The sequence below is a fragment of the Physcomitrium patens genome, chromosome 12 (assembly GCF_059467195.1).
Source record: "Physcomitrium patens ecotype Gransden chromosome 12, ASM5946719v1, whole genome shotgun sequence".
NCBI classification, from domain to species: Eukaryota; Viridiplantae; Streptophyta; class Bryopsida; order Funariales; family Funariaceae; genus Physcomitrium; species Physcomitrium patens.
The window spans coordinates 17,582,270-17,603,193 of record NC_143421.1 but is presented as its reverse complement, the minus strand read 5'-3'; the positions used below and the strand labels follow the sequence as shown (position 1 = coordinate 17,603,193).

Sequence of the window (20,924 nt, the reverse complement as noted above, 5' to 3'; positions counted from 1 at the left end):
GGTACAGAAAACAAAAATCCAACAATATACAAAGAAATCCAGGAAAACAACTACATGAGAATTAGTTCTGATTTTGAAAGGCACAAAAAGTCGTAGCACATGGAAATCAAAGGTGGATGTGAAAACAACATGAATTCTATATCACATGACTACCGTGAATACAAAATGAAACTATTTTGTCAGCCATTGTGATAGTATTGTTGAACATTCAAGTTTTGTTCAGAACAAACAATTTAAGCTGATTTTTCCTTTTATTATATATTATTTTCCCGGTCTATTCTTTGGTAAAAAGACCTACATCTATGTCCACAAGTCAAGGTGTGAACAATACATGTACACCATTCACTGTCACTTTAGTTAAAATTAGACTTCCAACACAACACTGTGTGAAGCCAGCAGTGAACGTGCAATGTATATTTGATTTGAATTATCTAGATTACAAGCCATGTGAGGCTGGAATGAGCATTGCATCAAGGTCTGGTAATAAGTAATGAAAAGTAGTAAATCTGAGTGGACACACTAGATGAAAGGTATTGATTCAATTCCACTAAAATAAATGAATGACTATGTACAAATGCATTATTGCATGATTCTACCAGAAAGCAATCTGATCAATTGCATGACAAAATAATCTTCTCACCATTGTGAAAAAAGAATCTGCTGAGTATTGGACATTGTCATGAGCTCCTTCGTATACCTTTACAGTGTTGGTGTGACGTCAGCAAATAAATGGAATCTCAATGGAGATCTAATTGGTGTTCTGCCGTTAAAATACACGAGTCACTGTCCAGGGGGTCTACAGACGTCCCAACCCCCGATGATGAAATTGGTAAAACTTCATCCGGCAAGCACTTCACATCTGGGGCAATACCAATGTGATCAATTTGGTGAAGTGCAGGTGACAAATATTTGGCCACTGTAACAAATAGTGCTGATCCATCTTGTAATTCTGTAACACTCTGCATCAATTACGTCGGCAGCATTAGAAACATCATTCAAGAAATATTTGACGTAGTGAATCTTAAACTATCTGCTATGTGTACAGATCTATAAGAATTTGGATCATCTAAATCTCACACAGAAAACATAGATTAAATTGAAATTCAACTTTCACAGGACAGATCAATGATCACTTCCCTCACTAGGCGAATTAAGAAAGTGTTATCCAGGAATCAGTGCTCGATCCTAATATTCTGGCCAGCTGCATAATCCGAATCTAAAAGAAAACATGTTTGTTTATGTTTGTTTATGTATCTGTAGATGGAGCACATGTAATTAAAGAGCCCGCACAAATAATCAACAGCAAGTTCAAGCTGGACTCGTTCACTATTCGAGATACATGTCAACTTTTGATTCAGCTGAATGAGAAAAAGAAACTCACCTGTATTTTCCCCTTTCCAAAAGTATTTGTTCCAACAAGCACTGCACGCCCATTGTCATGTAATGCTCCTGCTAGTATCTCACTTGCACTTGCACTCCCTTCGTTGACCAAAACTACCAAGGGATCATGAGTAAGTGCATGACCATTCACTAAATTAATGGGCTGTGTGAATCCGTTCCGGTCTATGGTATTCACCAGAGTCTCGTTTCCATCTAGCCACATCTGAGCAACATCAAGGCCTGCTTTCACTAATCCACCCTGCACATCCACCACCATTATTGAAGAATCGATATGTTTCTTGTAAGCGAGAACAACGCGTAATTCAACATGTATGTCAGGACGCAGGTTCCGCTTCATTCCTCTACTAGGCAATCTAGAGATGCAAAGAAAAATCGTACACATACAGGATTGTTACGTAAGTCAAGGATGTACGAATCTACTCCGGACTCCTCCAATTCCGAGACCGCTTTTTCCATGTCAACTGCAGCATTCTGAAACCCCAAAATGAAATCAGTCATCAATCGCCAGACCTCAAATACATGGCCAGTGTCAGTTATGGCCCATTAGAAAAATCCAGTCAGCAAACATATATCCTTTTCGACATGAAATGCACGTCCACCTACTTCAGAACAGCTCTCTAGTACCATCCTTCTCAAAGCTTAAAGAAATTGCGAAATCCTCACCGCTCTGCAGATAGGATTAAGGTGAGGGTGAGACTGTGTGAGACATTCCAATACAAACCTGCGAAAAGGAAGATAGACGAACGTAACCTGTCTTCATCTCCTGACCGTTAAGCGCAACATGATGAATCACCGCGGAGTATACAGGGGACAGCAGTATTGTTTCGCGCTTCAGCGTAAACTGAGTTATCTCCGAAGCAGTCGATATAGCTGACCCATTTCCCTGCCAAAAATACTTCCCACTGAACTCAGGCTTTCCTCTCCATGCTGCAGGCTTGTTAAACTTTCATGAATCCGCTGATCTCCATTAGCAATTCTTAACCACCGTAAATTAACACCAAACCATTTACAAAATGGAATAATCAAAAGATAGTTTCAGGTTTTGAGTTCTTAAAAAGAAAAATTGGTGCTACATACTTACAGCTCTGCGCACTTTCAAAGTAACTAATGTACCGGCACGGCCCCGCAGCCTTGTAGCCACTTCCTCATTGTTCATACCTACAAGTTTTACATCTGCAATACAGCACAAGTCTTTCAAAGTTTCCAGAATTATCTGTACAAATTAGGCAGTTGCATGCGCACAAAAGATACTTGGAAAGAAAGAAGAGGGTTTGAAAACAAGAATGTGGTACACTCAGTTCACTAATCATGAACAGCCTTACCATCGATTTGAACTAATTCATCGCCAGTGACAATCCCAGCTCGCTGAGCAGGACCACCCTCAATAGGAGACAACACAACCTGCAAATCATGCGTTTCGTTGTCACTTACAGTATCACGTGGTGAAAGTTCAAGGAGGAATGAGAAGAATCAATGATGAGATAGCAAAACTAAATTTGTGAGGAGTCTGTAAGTAATGTTGAAATTTCATAGCATATTAACTTTGTATATTGAAAAGTACATATAGTAACAATGACGAGTACACTACAGAAGGTGCTACTAACATCTACCCAGGAGTATGCAGAACAAAGTAAATAGCATGTACAAAATTAACTACATCAACTCCAAGAGCACAACATTCTCTTAAAAAGTTATTTTGTCAGCCAGATAACCGAAATTGGGTACAGATTCCTGTGTTTGACAATGTAGTCCCCTTGACCCACATGCCTGCCAAGCCGGCAGTGTGCAATGCCGAGATACTTGATTACCAAGGACAAGCATGTTCTACAGAAAACGAAGTTATCACGTAGAAAATAAAGGTTGGGTACTCACAACACAAAAAATGATCTATCCCAGTCCAAGATTCAAGACTGATTAGAATCATACAGTACAAGAAGTAGCTTGACGATCTGGCACAGTATGTTAAAGTTGGCGAGTCTTTAAGTTTCCAGGTTTAAGACATAGAGGATTCTTCTTCATGGCAGACTTCGAACATGTGGACGTTTCATGGACGAGCATGAGTGAAAACTACATAAGAGCCTACAATTATTAGCAAAGAGGATCACTAACCAGTCGGCCAGAATCTCGGTCAGACCCAATGAGCAGGCCTACACCCTCCAGTGCACCGTCGTTGTTGATACGAAAACTAGCATATTCCTGCACAAAGTCCCTCTAATTTCAAATCCTTGCGTTCTGATCTCAATCCAAGAAAAACTCAACCGGAATCACAGCTGTGTTATTACAAAGAAGTACAAGCTCCACTGTACCTGAGGGTTGACTATTCTAGTGAAAGGGTCCCCCAAAGTGGCAAGCATACTTCGAATTTTAGCGTATGCAGCTTCTGAGGTCTTTGCACTGAGCGTCTCCCCTAACGCCTCTTGCAGCTTGAGATCCCAATCTGCCCAGGATAGGAATGAGCAGAAGTACTCACATAATAAACATAATCCTCAGCCCTCGACAAACATCAACCCAGCCACAAAACTGTTGAGAGATCAGAGGCTTCCGCTTTTGAGGCATACGTGATCCAGACCTCGTAGATGAGAAGAAGTAGAAAAAGAACCTACAGAAACTCTCCACACACAGGAAACTTACCTTGATCGTTAAAAGTAGGATCCACATATGTTTCCCGCACAATTCCCCAGGCCTCAACCAAGGTCTTCTGGACCGCATTCACCTGAGGCACACCCGTACTTGAGATCACAAAGAATAAATACAGAGTTTTAACCTCTCTACAAAAGCAAGACGAAAGTTAGAAACCGAACTTCAAAAAACAAAACAAAACAAAACACAAAACCAAAGCGCTGGTTTGGCACCTCTCCAATTTGTGATCCTGGAAAAGTGATCGTGAAGGTCTCTGACACTGCAGACGCAGACGAGGAGTGAATCAAGACAAGAGCAGCTGCGCCAGATGCCAGCATCACTGCGGGTGTTTTGTCAATAGTGCATTGGACGTGGTGGTAAGCATGGTGAGCCCAATTGGACTTGGCCATGGTAACAAGAGGGGCCGGCCATGAGGGTGCGTGCCTGTATGGCAGGGACACGGAAGGGAGGGCAAGGCCTACGATGGAAGAGTGGCGGGATCGGAGAAGAGCGGGGATGCAGCGGAGAGAACCAGCTGCCACAAGGACTCCCATTGGACTAGGAGAACACACCCGGAAGAAAACGAGGAGGGAATGGATGGAAGTGAGAAAATGAGGGAGAGCAGGGTGCAGAGAGAAATTGCGAAGATATATAAATGCAGACAGGGATCCGAGGATGGAGGCAGAGAATCATCACGATGAGGATCGCAGGGGCGATGCCATGACTACGACGAGAAGCAGAACACGCAATGGGATGCAAGTGGTGAGCGTGCGAGGAAGCGTGTGAGCAAGAAGAAGTAGAAACAGCGGAGTTAGGAGCGGGGAGACGACAAAGACAACGCTGTTGTTGATTTGTAAGATTCACTTAAAAAGAAAGGTACCTTGCGAGACAGAGAGATAAATGCGGGAGCGTGATGAGAGGGCCTTCCCTTCTGATTCGCGAAGAAAAGCGGCTCGTTGTTTACTGGCCCCAGAATGTGTAGGCAATGCTAGTGCCGTGGTAGGGTTGGATCTGCTTTGTGAGTGGTGAGGAAACCAACCTTCTTCCCCACTTGCATCCTCCAAAAGTATTTGCGTGACTCCTGGGCTCGCAAGATGTTGTTGGATTCTGATTGACGACCGCCACAGATCCTTGCATCGACCGTCATGTGCAGTCCTTTCGATCCCTGCCTAGCCCGCTGCCCGTCCGATGCCCTGGGGTAGCGGGTGGGAAAGGCAAAGGATTTCTTTATTTAAATAAACTTTGTTTTTCATCTATCTGAAGCAGTGGAGGGACTAAATGCAGAAGATTGGGTGATTGATGATAAATACATGTGTCTTGGGATCCTGCATCAACGAATGTACTTTTACTGACATGAATTATGCAAATGTGTTTTTGCTCATGTATTTACCCTGGGCTCTCTCACCTGGACAACACCTACAGAACCACCCTACCCTCCTCCCCTGAGCCCTGAGCCGCATTTTGACATTCGTTCACTGCCAGTCCAGCACACTAATATTTTCAAAGTCTGCCCAGTTAAAAAGTAGTTCTGGCCTGTCAGAGATGAAGGGTTCAGAAAATCGGCTTCCTCTGTTGTCGAGGCTGGGGTGGATCTCTCGCCCCCTCTGTGAATGTTCTACCACGTGACTCTGGGGATAAGACGAGAAGTTGGACATACAGCAGTTGAGCTCAATGTATTTCTGATTTAGTGTGGTTGTGTCCGATCAATCTTCTAGAGGAGGTTTGCACGCATGCCGCTAAGATTTGGCGTTGGGAATTACCGCTGCAACGTTTTCTGTCTTTCTTCCTTGCTTTCCACCCCCTGGTTCTTGTTGTTTGGATTTAGTTCTTGAATTATCGACTTCAGTAACTCCACCCCTCTTCTCAATCTCTTCTCGCTCCCTGGCCTTCCACTTTCCTGTCGCAATGGCCACCGCCTCCGTCGCACGCAACGCCTATCTTACCTGCTACAATTCGCTTCAATCGCTTGGCTGGTTTGCTTTTGTTGTCTCTCACCTGCAGTGCTTCTTTTACAACATTAATACATGATCGTTTACTTGTTAAATACTGCGTTTAGTGCAGTTGCCAATCGAAATTGTTCTTAACCATCCTTGTTCAGATATATACACAATACACTGATATCTTATGTCCTTGAATTTGGTTGGTCTGCGCAGGGCACTCGTGCTTCTACGCCTGGTTAATGATATCGTCGAGACTAAGTCGTTGCGGGGAGGATTCTCAGCGGCCGGCAACGTCGTATGTAAGGAATTTCCAACTAGGGTCTCTACTTTGCATTACTTCCTCACACCTCTTGCTCTACAGTGAGTGGTTCACAAACTCGTGTGTGCTCACCTTCAGTCGGAAAACGAGCTAATTCTTTCCTTCCTTCCGGTTGTTGGTTCGGCTGATCATGTTGAGTTGATTTTTTTTTTTTTTACTGAGTCTGTCAGTGATGAATTTGGCCAGGTTTTCTCCAGTTGGCGGCCTTCCTAGAAATCTTACACTCTGCTCTAGGTATGCACATTCCTTTCCTGCATGTAAACATCGAATTTATGTAGCAGTGTAAGTAAATCTATGCATGTTCCCGGAAAATCACGAATTCGAGGAGGAAGCCAACTTCCGTAAACCATTACCCTGCATCGGAACGTCAAGAGAAGCTGATGAGACGGTCCTGTCATTTTACTGGTTTTGTTAATTGAGACGTACTCAGTGCTTTTGATTTCAAGGTTTGGTGCCTACGGGCATCCTCTTTGCATTTATGCAATGGTTGGGGCGGAGTCATGTCCTTTTCGCAATCGTTGCCAAGATACCTGAGGTAAAGCTTTGGTGGACGTTGAGCTCATCTCACATCAATGCTGTACTTCCTGTTGTGAGAAGTGGTTTATTGATGTCAGTTTTTCATATTTATTCTAAGTGACAGAGTAGTTGGTGGTGGCAGCTCACAAAACAACCTGTTTATTCGTGCAGGTGCAAGAGCAGCCCCCTATTATGATCACCTTCTTAGCATGGTCCGCAGCCGAGGTTTTCATTCTAACCAATCATTATTATTTTTTCTTATTTGATACCGCTTGATATGGATGCTTTCTCTATGCGTACGCTTCATTGTCTTCATGTCATCCCATTAGGGTCTTACGGCTTTAGCTGCAACCCGCGATAACGTTTTCTTGTCATCCATGCTGTGTCGTCTCTCAAATTGTTCCCTTTGATTTAATAGGTCATACGATACCCACATTATACACTTGGCCTCCTGGGTCTTTGTCCTCACTGGTTGACCTGGCTAAGGTGCGTGGCTCGAGTATTTCTGTTTCACTAAGCTAAATTTCCAAATTTTCAGTTTGAATTATATTATTTTTTATGCTGTTTAAATCTTACGGAATATTTTTGTTTCTCAACGAATAGTTTGCTAAAACATCAACCTAGATGAGTATTATCGTTTTGTTCATGAACTTTTCCTCTTTAAGACAAGTGGTGGTGAATTTGGGATTCACCTTTAGTTATTACATCTCATTTCAGCTTCTGATTGTTTCATGAATTTCTGCTTTGGATATTGAGGATAACCGATAAACTCTTGATGAGTCTTTGCAGGTACACAGCATTCATCGTTCTTTATCCAATTGGGGCGCTTTATGGAGAAAGTGAGTGATATGTTGGTACCGTAAACAGTTTACATTGTGCTTTTACTGTGTGTAGTCTCCCATTTCACAGGGTGTCTTATCTCTTGTTCAGCTTCAAAATGGAGAGCCTCTCAATGTCCATTGTTTAAAACACTTGAATCTTCCATCCGCAGGTTCTCTGGAACACGTTTTTGTGCATCTAATTTTCAAAATGTTAAGAAATTTATAAGGAGCGTATAGTGCCTTATCTCTTTAGTCAATTGTTTGGAGTGAACTAAAACCATAAGCTTGTGTTGGATAGCATGTTGAGTTGTGGAATTGGGATCAGGTTTAGAGTGAGGAATTAAAGTTAGTGACCAAGTGTAAGTTATGCAGTGCTAGCGATGTATTTATCATTGGATTTCATCAAGGATCGGAACCTCTATGCAAGCAGCTTCAAGTGGCTTCCCTTTGATTATCACTTCTTTGTTGTGGTAAGTTCTCTTTCTTTTCTTTTCAATACTTCTTATTGGTTAACGCTACAGTCTAAGTCATGAGCCACGAAGCGTTGGGTTTCCCAAAACAGTAATGTTGCATTTATTGAAACTGGAGCTTAGTTTTAACCTTTAATATGACTTTGTTGACCACTGCTGTGGACATTTCTAATGGCACGAGCCTATGTCCTCTCTGCATGTATCGATGCTTCAGTGGGTTATGATCATGTATCCTTTCCTATGGTTGCTGCTGTACCTCCACATGTTCCGGCAGCGTAGATCCAAACTGACAAAGAGAGGGAGCGGCAGTAACAGGCACCAAACTGCTATATCTAAGCGAATCGACTAGATGTGCTGGATTTTCCTGCATGTTGTTCTTTTATCTGTTTTTCTCAAAAAAAAAAAAAAAAAAAAAAAAAAAAAAATGAAGAGGTGGAGTTGGAGTTCAATTGTATTGATCCTAACCATGAATCTGTTGCTTGTGAATGTCTGTCCTTGAGCTTTTGGATTTCTTTTGCAAACCCTACTTAGACCTTGAAATCCGGATTGTGGTTCAAGGAAAAGAACATGCTTGTTTACTGCTCATTATTAAACTCTAAGCACTAAAATCTGGTTCTTATGTAGAAATCAGCTCAGATATGCAGGTAGCAGTCTTGGATGATATTTCAATACATGTTGATTCAAGATTGCATTATGGATATCTTAAAATGCAATATTTTTAAGCTATTTTTCACTAAATATTTTAAGGTTACAAACAAAAAGCTTGTTTGGGCAAACCAAGATTACTTATCTACAAATCAAATACTTACAATTAAGGAAGTAAATCAAATATCTACAAATCAAATATTTTCATTTAATGAATAAATCAAATACCTAAATTAAAGAAGAAAATGTACCATAAATCTAAAATATATGCAATTATTTATAATAATTAATTATTTATTAATAAAAAATAAATAACTTTATATATATATATATATATATATATATATTACATGTACATTGAATAGATATGTATACATTCCAAATTGCTATATTAACACCCAATGAAAAAACTTCAAATTGGCTCTAGTTGTTGTATAGAATTAGACAACTATAGGGTCAAAGAAAGAGATTGTTCTACTGGCCAATTAAGGGGCAAGATCAAGGAGTACCATCCTTATGGGGATTTTTAAAGATAGAGCCTTGGAAAAGAAAAAGAAAAAAATGATTTGAATTTTGTCCTTAGGCGAGTTCTGGTGTTGATGTTGCCTATCCAAATTGTAGATGCCTATAAGTTTATACATCTATCTAGTAAGAAAAAATATCTTGCAATGGTGACAAATATGATAAATTGTAAGGTATAACAAAAACTAAATTCACAGCTATAGTAGAAATATGGATGCTTGTGCACACTAATTATAACTAATTTTTCTTAATACTTATTATTGCAAACTTGTTTGCTATGGTTATTGAAAGCATCATACTTTATTACATGACACTAATATATTAGTAAAGTTGAGTTTTTTACTATACTTATAAGATAATAGATATGTTATAATAGGAGACTACTTAGTGGTAGATGTTTGCAATAGTGATCAACTTTCAATGAAGACTTTATTTGAGATACATGTACATTGGATGGTTGTATTGGTGATTTTAGTATTGGCAACCAATATCAATAGATTACCACAACTAGCTTAGTATAACACCAACAAAGTAGGCATTGTAACATTATTGAAGCGACATGCATTCTGCAAGCCTTTTTCTCTCCAATGTATAAGTCAATAGTTTGGAGACATCACCCAGATGCATGCACATTATGAATATGTCTCACATTCCATCATATTCTCAAATTGACTCTATTTTCCATGTCCATCTTTCCATTTAATTGTTACTTTTTGATCGAATACTTAGTTGGTCAATTTGATGAACAATAGTTCATAATCTAATGGCCTTACTATTTGTTGGTTTGGAATTTAATTTATCAAGTTATTTGAAGAAGGGTAACATCTGTTATATCATGTAAGGCTAGTCTTTGAGATAGAAGAGTCCAACCAACTATTTGAATTGATGGTACTAGGTTGAAGGATGAATTTATTGGCATGTATTGATACCAAACTTCTTTGCAATTGAGACATGGATTAACAATCAACTTTTGATTCTTGCATAGTTTGAGGCCAATTAGCATTTTTATATGAAAAAAATAGTGATGATATCAATCTATGTATTCACCTTGTATCTAGGTTGTCTTGTGTGTAACATGCATGTTGTCTTTGTAAGGATCTTTTTGTAAAAATCAAGAGGCTAAAAGTAATGGTAGGAATTAATGAGCTACTACAAATTCCTACAATCAATTTTTTTTATCCTAGTTGACAGCTACAATGAATTGCTACAAATTCCTACAATTGATTTTTTTATTCTAGTTGACAATTGTGGTATGTTTGATGGTGATTTTACTTGTAGTTATAGTTTAAATAAGTAATAGCAAAACTAGCACTTGCAGCAAGACAAAGTTCAAATCAATATTTTTCTTTTGAATATTCTATCCAAGAAACCCCTACATTGATGTTGTCTCTTGATCAAATCCCAATTGCTAATAAGGAGGTTGCTCCATTGACCTTGTAATTGTTGGTGTTGAGCTTGACACAATAATAAGTAACAAATTAGAGGTCTTTATTTTTTTGATTATATATACAATAATTTGAGGTGTGTATGTAGCTTGAGCCATATATATAAAAAATTTATTCTTGTTTGACTTGCCTTATCACATACATACTTTATAGCCCATTCTTTTACATAAAAATATTTTAAGTAAATATTAAGTTAACTTTTTTTTTGCATTAAGGACTTATAAAATAACCTAAAGCATAGTAATATGATATAAGTCAATAGAATTCATGTTGACATAAAAACCATTGATGTCTTTAGATGAAACTCTTTATGCTATATTATTTTTAATTTAAATATATATATATATATATATATATATATATATATATTAAAAAAAATCTTTGTATGAAAGAATTTGATATAGTATCAAAAATCCAATAAGATGATTTTGAAAGATTAAAAATTATAAGGTTACAATAACAAACAAAATAAATAAATAAATAAATAAATAAATAAAATTTGATAGAAGTTAACCATCAATGCCAATATTGATTTAAAAAGTAGATTTGACGTTGATGTATGATAATAATTTAGAACATTAACATAGATATTGCAAAAGTTTGAAAAATTATGATTTGGGTCATATATCATAGTAAGTGTGCATAAAAGCACAACTTATTTACTTTAAGAGTTGAATAGTATTCAATTAAAGATTTTGGTAGTAAAAAAACTTATAAAAATATTTAAACAATGAGATTGATAACTATCTTTTGAAGAATTTCATCCTTCTTAATCTTAATAGTTTGATAAGAAGCAAAAGAAGACTTGAATAATTACCTTGATTTAGACATTAAGGATGAAGAAGTTCAAAATTATAATGCATACCAAAGAATGTACAAGTTTGGAAGAAATTAATATTATAATATAAATATTTTGTTATATAAGAAATCAAAAAAATAAATATTTAGTTAAAAATAATAAGTTTTACTATTTAAAAGTAAATATATGAATATTATAATAATATTATATGTAATAAAAATTAATAAAAAATTATTATTATTTAATAGATAAATAATATAAGCAAAGAATTAAAATAGATTAATTTATAAAAGAATAGTATGAAAAGGGATTAAAATTAATTAACTAAAAATAATTATAAAAAAACATTTTTGAGGTATCAAATAAGAATTTTTAAAGAATAAATTTTAAAAATCTACTATATTAAATTAGAGCTTTTGTAACATTAATTGAGACATTTTAAAGAATTAAATTAGATATTTTAAGGCATCTATTAGAGGATTTTATAATATCAATTTGATATTTCTAAGGTATAAATCAAATAATCTATTAGGATATTAATTTGGATTAGAATTAGAAAAGAAATAATTACAACAAATATAGTTGTTTTATTGAAATTTAAGAAAAAAAATTCTCTATTATTTTTTGTTTTATTCCTTATGTTAGTTTTTTTTCTAAATATGAGTAATTTAATTTTTATAAGAAAAAACACAAAACCATTCTAAAAAAGAAGTCGTTTTTTTTGTAGAAAACTTTGTAAGTTTATATAGATGATATGTAAATTTTATTTTTGGTGGTTTAGAATTTGGATTTTTAAGCCACCACGAATATTTTTAAAAGTTGGTAGTTTGTAAGAAAAGCCATACTAAAAAGATAAGGTGTCTAGAAGCATCACATAAAAAATAAGAATAAAAACCTTAAAGTATTGTGATTTAACAAAGACAAAATTTTATTACAAAGTAGATAAGCAATTGATGAAATATTTGGATATATAAAAATATATATATTTACTAACTTCTAAGAGGTTTAAAGGATCTTTTATTACAATTTTTACTATTATACTCAGAGAAACATTTTTACCATGCCATATTTTATTTTTATAATTTTTAAGCACCATAGTTTGTGGTGTTTATTTTTTATTAATAAGTATTGATTTTTTTTCATTGAAAACCTTGTATTGGTGCTTAATTTTATGATGTTAAATGATAAAAAAAATAATAATAATTTAGAAATTAACTTGAAATAGATGCAAAAAAAACAAAACAAAACAAAACAAAACAAAAATAACAACAACCAAAAGCTTAGCACAAAGTTGCTTGTGAAAATCAATGTTGAAATCTCGAGAATGTGTCCAATAAATGTAATGTTGGTTTGACATATTGTTAGTAAGATAGGTTTTGTTATTGATGAGATCAAAGTTATTATTAATTAAAGACAATTAGTACTATTGACAATAGATATTGAGACAATGGAAAGTGTTATTACATAGCTAATTTCTAAAAATATGATAATTGCAACAAAAAATATTGTAAGAATTTGTGATATATTGTGGATCTAAACTTTGACTAATAATTGATGTAATTGGTGTGGCAAGCATCTATAAAGATATTTGAAGGTAGCATCTTCACAACCATTGTGATTGAACTTTAAAGTCAAATTAATAATAGTTTTAAGGTTCTCTTACTTAACAATTGCTAAAAATTAGTTATATGATTAAAAAGTTCTACTAAATCATATTTTAAGAAGAATAATGAAATGAAGAATGACAAGAGAAATGCACATTCAAAATTAGGAACATTCTATCTACTAAATATTCATCTAATTATTAATAAGAGATAAAAATAAAAATATGATTTTATAAAGATAATTCTTTTATTTTTATAATTATACCAAAAATAAGTAATTTATAATTACTATAAAAAACTATATTGAATTATAAAAAAAATAAAATAAAATAAGTTAGAAAAATAGAATCTACTATAAAGATAATTTAATTATGCAATCAATGGTTTAAGCTTCACTAATGTTCAGAAGTGGTGTAAAAAGTGTTCTAGAAGGATGTTGAGGCTTAAGATTTATCTTCATATCTACTTCTAAAGTGCAACAATCCAAATGAAATTAATGAACCCAAATTTTAACTAGTTGATAGAATTTTATTTTTTATTTTTTTGTTGTAATTTTGACTTTATTATGTAATCATGAATTGAATTCATAAGTAAATTGATTCAACTAGTCAAGTTGAGAGTGGTACTTAGTGAAACAAAGTATTAAAAACTAAATAGGTTTTGAAAAAAATTGTAAAAGTATTGAGAAAATTTAAAGAAATGGACAAATGAAAGATTAAAAAACCAACAAAAAAAGAGGAAAAACAAAACAAAAACAAAAACAAATCAAAACAAAACAAAACAAAAAACAAACATCACTGAAAAGATGTTACAATATTACAATTTAGTAAGAAAGATATTGCATTAAGATTAGATTTGATATTATTGTTTTGGAAGAATTATCCAAAAATAGAAATATTTAATGTGTCACGTTAATTGCAAATAGAACTCACTGTATTTTGCCTAGGTTTGCAAAAAGTTAAGCAATTGTGCATAGAAGCACCTTGCTTTAATCCCTCAGAATGTGAATATTGAGCTTTTGCATGTGTTTACCGAGGGGCGTGTCTCTCGTTGTAATAAGAACTATTACAATAATAGCAACATATTCAAGTGACCTTTTTATTTCAGATCGGTCATTGCATTATCAAAAAAAAATTATATTGAGACCAGCGCTTTATTAAATCAATTGTTTGTGTTAACAAAATACAAATTAGTTGATCCAGTCAAACATTATCCAAACTTGATTTCATTTATCCTAAACTAGAGGCAAAAAAACAAGGACAAAATCCAAACATAATTTCACTACAATCTCTCCCAAGACAGGAGATTCAATAATTCGGAGGTCAACAACTATTAATATGGGAAAGTAGGTCATCTCGGTTTGGTACACCCTAAACCTGAACCTACCCCTTGGTAGATGTTTTTGCCCCATTTGTGAACCTGGAATTCTGTCAAGGAAACATTACTCTAGGTAATCAGGATTTAGGAGCTTGATAAGTAGAACGAAAATTGTAGTTACTCTTTTGTGAAGTTTACCCTTAACTCCGACATCTCGGAATTCAAGTGCAAGTTCAGTTGAAGTCCTCTACCTTCCTGATATGCAAAAGCATCCCTATCTACTCTCATGAAATTATGCAAACCCCGCTGAGGGAAGCAAATGTTTTGAACTTCAAACTTGCATGAAATTAAAAAATCTTGCATTTGTTAAGTTACAAATGACCATAAAATCCCCGCAGCAGAAGGAAATGCCAGCTGCAAGAATTACAATGGCTTCCCGAGTCACAAATACGGGGTGAAAAATGACTGAAACCTACTAACGCTCTGAAATTCTCTACGTTTTCCTTCAAAACTTTTCGCTCATTGTCCTTCGGAGATGTATCAATTTGAATGCTGTTATATACATCCCTGGTGCCAACCTCAACGCTTATCCTTCAAATTGTCCAAGAATCCAGAGGTGGAGAAAAGACCAGGAGAAAATGACCATAAGCACCAACCTTGTGCAAGATAGATATAAACACTAGCCACATGAAACAGCACAGGTTCCAACCTGACTACAGCAGAGACAACACTCCTTTTTTCATTATCTTCGACGGCATTGGCTTGAGATGTACAAGAGGCGTGATATGCCCTCTGTCCAGACTTGATGTTCCTCCTTGTTCCGACACTCAAATTCCATGTCTCCACTAGAAGTCCTGAGAGCAAAGTATCGGCGATTTTCGCTGCCCTCCAAAATGTTCCTACCTGGCCAAGCTCGAATATTGGAAAAGACTTGAAATATAATACCTTCAAAGAAACATAAAAAATCAATTCACCTTCAATAACCCTGTTCGTAAATAAAAACAAACAGAAATGGAAACTGACAGTGAACATCTTAGACGAGAAGTACGAAGATTTTGCAATGATATTAAAGGTAGAAAAAATAAAACTCAAGTGAGATTCCAGAATATCTGAAAGAAATGAAAGACATAAGAGATGTGTAGCTCTAAACTTACTCTTTTTGTTCTTCGTGAGTGCGCCCCTCATATGTTTGCTTTGAAGCCTTACAGTAACCTGACCAACTTTGTTAAGGTATATAAAAACATTTCTCCAATGCAAATCACCTGAAACGCCAACAGCATGAGGACCAAAGATTAGGGCACAGGTTTTAAGTTTGGTACAATATAAGGTGAACGTAACATTCATACGGCCACCAGGAGAGATTCAGTGATATGTACTAGTACCAAAGCACGAGGCTCGAATATTTAAAACATTAGTGAAAACCTAAATTTCTCATGTAACAAGTAAACACATGAAAACCAAAAGATGGCAAGGATTGTGTTCAAACGGCAATGGCAAAAGCATTTTCGGAAGAAACTCCAAAGATACAACTGAAAGAAGTCGCTCAATATCTAAGTTCTAGCTTCTACATTGGCTGATAAAAATGAATGAAACTTACCAGTCTTCGACCACTTCAGAAACTCAGCACCTCTCGCGAGTACATCATGGCAGTTGTACTCTGTCTCACTTTCATTTTCAGTATCTTGACCGCCGAAAGTTATGGAAGGGCAAATTGCTGCTCTCTCGTAAGGCGTCACAGCAGCCAGGCTTCGAGCTTCTTTCATCCTCCTTGCTCTTAAAGTAGCGGCACCTCTTAAAGCTTCAAACACAGCATCCACCATCAAAAAGGATCCGGTCAATACATCCAACATCCTGAATCAGAAAACAACCACACAAAGCAAACATCGTATTTGACTAAACAAACCAAAAAAGACTCCATCTCTTAATGCGGATATTAGGGTGAAGGACTTTACAAGTTGCAGCAGAGGCAGTAAGAGTCAAAATATCCCCAGCAGAACGAACATTTACTGCTGAACTCACTATAGAAGCCATGTGATCGCGGTCAGCACCTATGCTTTCTGCCACCTCCACGCACTGAGCTGCAACTAATGCAGCAGCAGAAGCAACTGCCATGGAAGTCTTTGAAGAATCCTCTTGAGCTGAAGCAGCAGTTGCAGCTGTAACAGCAGCAATGGCAGCTGCCACTCCAGCAACGGAAACAGCAGCATGAACCTGCGTGCATAACAACAAACCTAAATGTCTGGAACTAGCGAGCAATTCTAAATCCCAAAAATATTTTTAGTTGTATAAAAACATCCCAACTTCTGCACATTGTAATGATCTATGCTTTCTTGTTGAAACGTTTGACAAGGATATCATTAATTTTATGATTATTATTATTATTATTATTATTATAACTTTTTGCAATGACATCGATTAAAATGGATGCTTCCCAAAAGATCGATACATGTGAAACTTAACACACGAAAGCACGTGCATGAGAACAATACTTACCTGTGCATTCTGACACCTGGTCGCCTCTTTTTTCTTTGTTTTGAGGTCTTTTATCCACCGGCTCATTGACCTCCCTGACAGGGGAGCTTTCATCATGCTGAAGCTTCTTCGAAACTATACACCGATACATTCAGAATGAGTTGTTTAATTAATAAGATAGTTAAAATAATTTGAGTCTGGAAGCTCCACTTCACATTCAAAAAATATACAATGATACCTTGTAATCTTCAACAGTTCGTGGAGACACCGGAGGGCTCAGCAATGCCAGCGAGCCACTGCTGTAAGAGTTCCGCCGCGATACAAAAGGTGATGGTTCCTGAAAAGTGTTCAGGTGAGATGAAAGAAGGTGGTCGCATATGGTACGGTATTTTGACTATAATACGCTACGACATGTTATTGAGTGGGGCACTTAATCTTCCAATCAAAAATATTTAAACGACGTCAAGAAGGATCTGTGAACAGAAATGGTAGAGGCATACACGCCTTCCACACCAATAGCAATACTTTCAAGATACTCGGAACGAAGTCCACATAAATATACAGGACAAAATATGGTATGCACAGAGGAACATCATCAACCCGATCCAACAGCAGAACCATGTAGGTAACAAGACAGCGTTAAACAGAATGAAATCCAGCTGCAGATCAAATACTCTTGAATTACATTACACTCCGTGCTATTCAAAACATGACACCAGAAAAAAACAAAAAACAAAACAAAACAAAACAAAAGCAATCATGCCACCACGTGAAACGTTAAATCCAATGAAAAAACCAAGCCATAATTCGGGACGTTCAACACTACGGAATTCTCGAGACCATGGAGACTCTAACATCGCTCTTAAGGTAGACAAAAAGATAGAGACCCGTGCCACTAAATCCGCTAGATATCAGAGACTAATCACCATTAACTATCTTGACATCTACAGTACAATCACCACTAAAATCCTGCCACGATGTGACGTGAATAAAACAACGACAGGAATGTGAGCGCGAATGAGGAGGTAGCTTCCAGTTTCGGTGTCCAGAGAGCAACAGCATATCGACAGTGGCTAAAAAAGATAGAATGTTATAAGCGAATCTGAAGTTGGCTATACAGCTAGTTTACAGTACAGACCTAGACCAGATTTATGTGTGAGAGAAGAAATTCTTGGAATGCAGCAGTAACGCAGGATGTAGCAAAAGTGGGAATGCGTGGACAAAGCAATTATAACAAAATAGGGTAGGATACTTGCAAATCTCATTATCTACCCTTTACCTGGTGAAAGCAAAAGATTACAAGGGAGGCAGACAGGCTTACCGAGCTAGAGCCCGGTGCCATGAGTCGATCCATGACCATCTGAGAAGTAAGTGTCGAGGCGAATGTAAAGGGGGCACACAACGTGGGATCCTCCAGCGACGTATGCTGCGAACCCGGCTCTAAAGCTCTAAGGGAGCCATGCGAGTGCTGAGACTTCAGCTGCAAAGAGCGCGCAACATCCACAGACGAGATACTCCAGGATCTGGAGAGGAACTCCATAGGCTCCAAGGGGGTCTCAGGGGCGGGAAAAGACCGAAGTGGTGGCATGAACATAGGGTAATCCTCCTCAATGTTGGCAAGATGGGGAGTCGGGAACTTCTCGGGGTCGAGCAAGATGTACAGGTCATTTTTGTTGTCAAGATCTCGTTTGGTGGTTGAGACCATGGTGGAGGGGGCGTAATTGCGGGAAGAAGAGAGAGATGAGAAGTCCATGTGGTGGAAAAGGTGGAGGGGACTCGGAGAGAACACGATCCAGAAAGGGACGGTGGGAGCGACTAACCTGAGCGGCAGAAGAGGAAGAAGAGGAGGAGGAAACATAAGCAGTCATCACATTGGGTGTGGTGCTGGCACTACCCATCCCATGCGCACACCCAGGCAATGTGGAGAGGAAACAAAAGGAGACAGAAGAAGAGATTGCAAGGAGGCAGACATGAAGGACAAAGGCAGGGTAAAAGAGGGGTGGGGGTTAGCCGTGGAAGAAGTATTGAAAAATACCGAAGATCTAAGAGAGCTTGACATCTCATAGGAAAGGAGAGGAGAGGAGAGAACTGTAGGAAGCAAGGGAGACAAGCAAGGCGGCGGTGGAGGGAACAAGACGTTGGAGAGAAGAGTGAGCAGAGCAAAGTGGGAGTGCTAGCTAAACTTAGAAGTCAGAGCGCACTACAACTGCGTGAGTCATAGCATGTAGCAAGCAAGCAAACAACAGTCAGCGGCAATGGAGTCACATTTGATGGGTGCACACGCTCCAGATCCGCAGAAGCCGCCACCCCCGACTCCAGAGCAGGAGCGGACGCCCTATCAGTACGGTCTGTCATTAACTTCACTCTCTCCTCGTCCACCCTTCCGTATGGTTGTATTACCGTTTGTATGTATTGTATAGATATTGCAGCAAACCCGTATATCGTATCAGTTGTCAGGCTGTACGCATGATTGTTCTCCGCGTGCTTTGAGGGAGCATGTTACTTGAATCGGACCTTGAGGAGAGTGGCGTGGCCAGAACTTGTTACTTTCTTTTGAAGTGGTGCATGAAGTGATATCTAATCGTCACCAACATAGTTATCAAGATAAGCCCTTAACCTGATCTTTTGCATTCGCTGCCTCGATCTTCCAAGTACATATATTGCATTGTAATGTATATACCCTAATCCTGAGGCCAAAGGAGCTGCTTTGTAAGGTTGCTGGTCCTAGAATATTCGGTTCGGTTGGTGGTGCTGGAGCAGCTATGTTCTTTATTACTTAACGGGGATTGAAAAACATTGAGTACTGCACTCTCAAGCTGCTCCTGTTCGTGTCTCACAGTGAACCGTTCGGCTGTGTAATTCATACTTGGACCCGTACACAATTTGTGCTAAATCTATTGATACATTCCATGGCTACGATAACATTTGGCCCAAATATGTGGCGCTACCGCCGGTTGAATATGATCTGGAGATGGTTGAGTGTACCAAGTCAGAGGTTGGAGGACCTTTGGAATAAGTCATTACATTAACGCCACAGAGCATAACAGTCACACATGACCTGTAGGGAATTTGACTTGAACCTGCGTTGAAGACTTTGGTACCAACAACCAAACCCAGAGCAACCCTACTACTGGCTTGACACTAATAATGGCCAAATGTTAGTTATGTAGAAATGTAATGTACCATTATTACATTGTATTAGGCATTATTGGAAGTAAGCTGTGATAATGATATTTTAACTTGATCGTCACAACAAGTTATCTCATGGATGTAATCTGAAACATTTCACTATTGTTAGGCTGACCAACATCTGAATAGATTTTAGAGTTTTTCTTTCATTTGGTAAATGCGATTGTGTTAAAATTTGTTGTACTTGTTTGTAACTAAGAAATTGAGAGGTGACTAAAATTTTAATTAAGATCAACAGTTTAATCAAAAGATATCAAGGTTTTAAAGTACCTCAGGATTTGGTTTAGGGTTTAGGATTTAGTTAGGGTTTGGTTTAGGATTAAGATTTGGTTAGGATTTGGTTTAGGATTTAGTACTTGATTAGGATTTAGGGTTTATGATTTGATTTAGGATTTAGGGTTTAGGATTTTGTTAGGATTTGGTTTAGAGTTTAGGATTTGATTAGGATTTATTTAGGATTTAGAATTTGGTTAGGATTTGGTTTAGGGTTTGATTTAGGATCTAAGGTTTGGTTAGAATTTGATTTAGAATTTAGGATTTAATTAGAGTTTGAGATTTGTCTAGGGTTTTATTAGGATTTGGTTTAGAGTTTAGGATTTGTCTAGGGCTTGATTTACGATTTAGAGTGTAGTTAGGATTTTGCCTAGGATTTGATTCAAGTCTATTAGGATTTTAACTATGATTAAATTAGGATTTAGTTGAGATTTATTTAAGATATATTTGTGATTATTTTAAGATTTTTTTAGAATTTCTTAAAGATTCTTTTAAAGTTTATTGTTGATTTCTTTTGAACTCTTTTAAGATTTCTTATTGTTTCATTTATAATTTCTTTAATTCTCTTTTAA

At 37.1% G+C, this 20,924-nt stretch overlaps 3 protein-coding genes across 6 annotated transcripts; 1 reads left to right on the top strand and 2 right to left on the bottom strand.

The window, feature by feature from the left end:
- Nucleotides 1-399: 399 nt before the first annotated feature.
- Nucleotides 400-4,631, bottom strand: LOC112289757 (carboxyl-terminal-processing peptidase 3, chloroplastic). 2 transcript variants are annotated; one of them, XM_090255066.1, is made up of 10 exons: nucleotides 4,254-4,631; nucleotides 4,033-4,114; nucleotides 3,708-3,838; nucleotides 3,511-3,597; nucleotides 2,724-2,802; nucleotides 2,483-2,574; nucleotides 2,123-2,296; nucleotides 1,786-1,872; nucleotides 1,382-1,639; nucleotides 400-959 (listed from the first exon to the last, which is right to left on the bottom strand). In XM_090255066.1, the coding sequence occupies exons 1-10, from the start codon at nucleotides 4,572-4,574 to the stop codon at nucleotides 738-740; spliced, it is 1,533 nt and encodes a 510-aa protein (XP_090111192.1). In that variant the 5' UTR covers nucleotides 4,575-4,631; the 3' UTR covers nucleotides 400-737. The 2 variants fall into 2 exon arrangements, with proteins under 2 accessions (XP_090111192.1, XP_024391049.1); XM_024535281.3 differs by having other exon boundaries at nucleotides 2,123-2,284.
- A 948-nt stretch (nucleotides 4,632-5,579) lies between these two features.
- LOC112289823 (uncharacterized) lies at nucleotides 5,580-8,572 on the top strand. 2 transcript variants are annotated; one of them, XM_090255067.1, is made up of 9 exons: nucleotides 5,580-5,693; nucleotides 6,174-6,259; nucleotides 6,466-6,513; nucleotides 6,726-6,814; nucleotides 6,967-7,020; nucleotides 7,214-7,281; nucleotides 7,585-7,634; nucleotides 7,989-8,086; nucleotides 8,301-8,572. In XM_090255067.1, coding segments are annotated over exons 1-9 (630 nt in total). In that variant the 5' UTR covers nucleotides 5,580-5,691; the 3' UTR covers nucleotides 8,436-8,572. The 2 variants fall into 2 exon arrangements, with proteins under 2 accessions (XP_090111193.1, XP_024391220.1); XM_024535452.3 differs by having other exon boundaries at nucleotides 5,621-5,993.
- A 6,166-nt stretch (nucleotides 8,573-14,738) lies between these two features.
- LOC112289822 (VAN3-binding protein) lies at nucleotides 14,739-19,206 on the bottom strand. 2 transcript variants are annotated; one of them, XM_024535451.3, is made up of 7 exons: nucleotides 18,212-19,206; nucleotides 17,129-17,227; nucleotides 16,912-17,025; nucleotides 16,467-16,629; nucleotides 16,016-16,216; nucleotides 15,573-15,680; nucleotides 14,739-15,363 (listed from the first exon to the last, which is right to left on the bottom strand). In XM_024535451.3, exons 1-7 carry the CDS (start codon nucleotides 18,746-18,748, stop codon nucleotides 15,161-15,163), a joined length of 1,425 nt encoding a protein of 474 aa, XP_024391219.1. In that variant the 5' UTR covers nucleotides 18,749-19,206; the 3' UTR covers nucleotides 14,739-15,160. The 2 variants fall into 2 exon arrangements, with proteins under 2 accessions (XP_024391219.1, XP_024391218.1); XM_024535450.3 differs by having other exon boundaries at nucleotides 16,371-16,629; nucleotides 18,212-19,119.
- Nucleotides 19,207-20,924: the final 1,718 nt, after the last annotated feature.

What these genes read in the sequence shown, in the direction of transcription:
- LOC112289757 (XM_090255066.1), bottom strand. Translation starts at nt 4,574, where the DNA reads ATGGGAGTCCTTGTGGCAGCTGGTTCTCTCCGCTGCATCCCCGCTCTT. An exon ending in CTTTGAAAGTGCGCAGAGCT is followed by an intron (nt 2,297 to 2,482) that starts GTAAGTATGTAG and finishes TTCAGTGGGAAG; the next exon opens with TATTTTTGGCAGGGAAATGG. An exon ending in TTGACTTACGTAACAATCCT is followed by an intron (nt 1,640 to 1,785) that starts GTATGTGTACGA and finishes GTGGATGTGCAG; the next exon opens with GGTGGATTAGTGAAAGCAGG.
- LOC112289823 (XM_024535452.3), top strand. Translation starts at nt 5,926, where the DNA reads ATGGCCACCGCCTCCGTCGCACGCAACGCCTATCTTACCTGCTACAAT. An exon ending in TAGCATGGTCCGCAGCCGAG is followed by an intron (nt 7,021 to 7,213) that starts GTTTTCATTCTA and finishes TTGATTTAATAG; the next exon opens with GTCATACGATACCCACATTA. An exon ending in TGGGGCGCTTTATGGAGAAA is followed by an intron (nt 7,635 to 7,988) that starts GTGAGTGATATG and finishes TAAGTTATGCAG; the next exon opens with TGCTAGCGATGTATTTATCA.
- LOC112289822 (XM_024535450.3), bottom strand. Translation starts at nt 18,748, where the DNA reads ATGTTTCCTCCTCCTCTTCTTCCTCTTCTGCCGCTCAGGTTAGTCGCT. An exon ending in CCAGGTGTCAGAATGCACAG is followed by an intron (nt 16,630 to 16,911) that starts GTAAGTATTGTT and finishes TTATGCACGCAG; the next exon opens with GTTCATGCTGCTGTTTCCGT. An exon ending in ACTCACGAAGAACAAAAAGA is followed by an intron (nt 15,364 to 15,572) that starts GTAAGTTTAGAG and finishes GTTTCTTTGAAG; the next exon opens with GTATTATATTTCAAGTCTTT.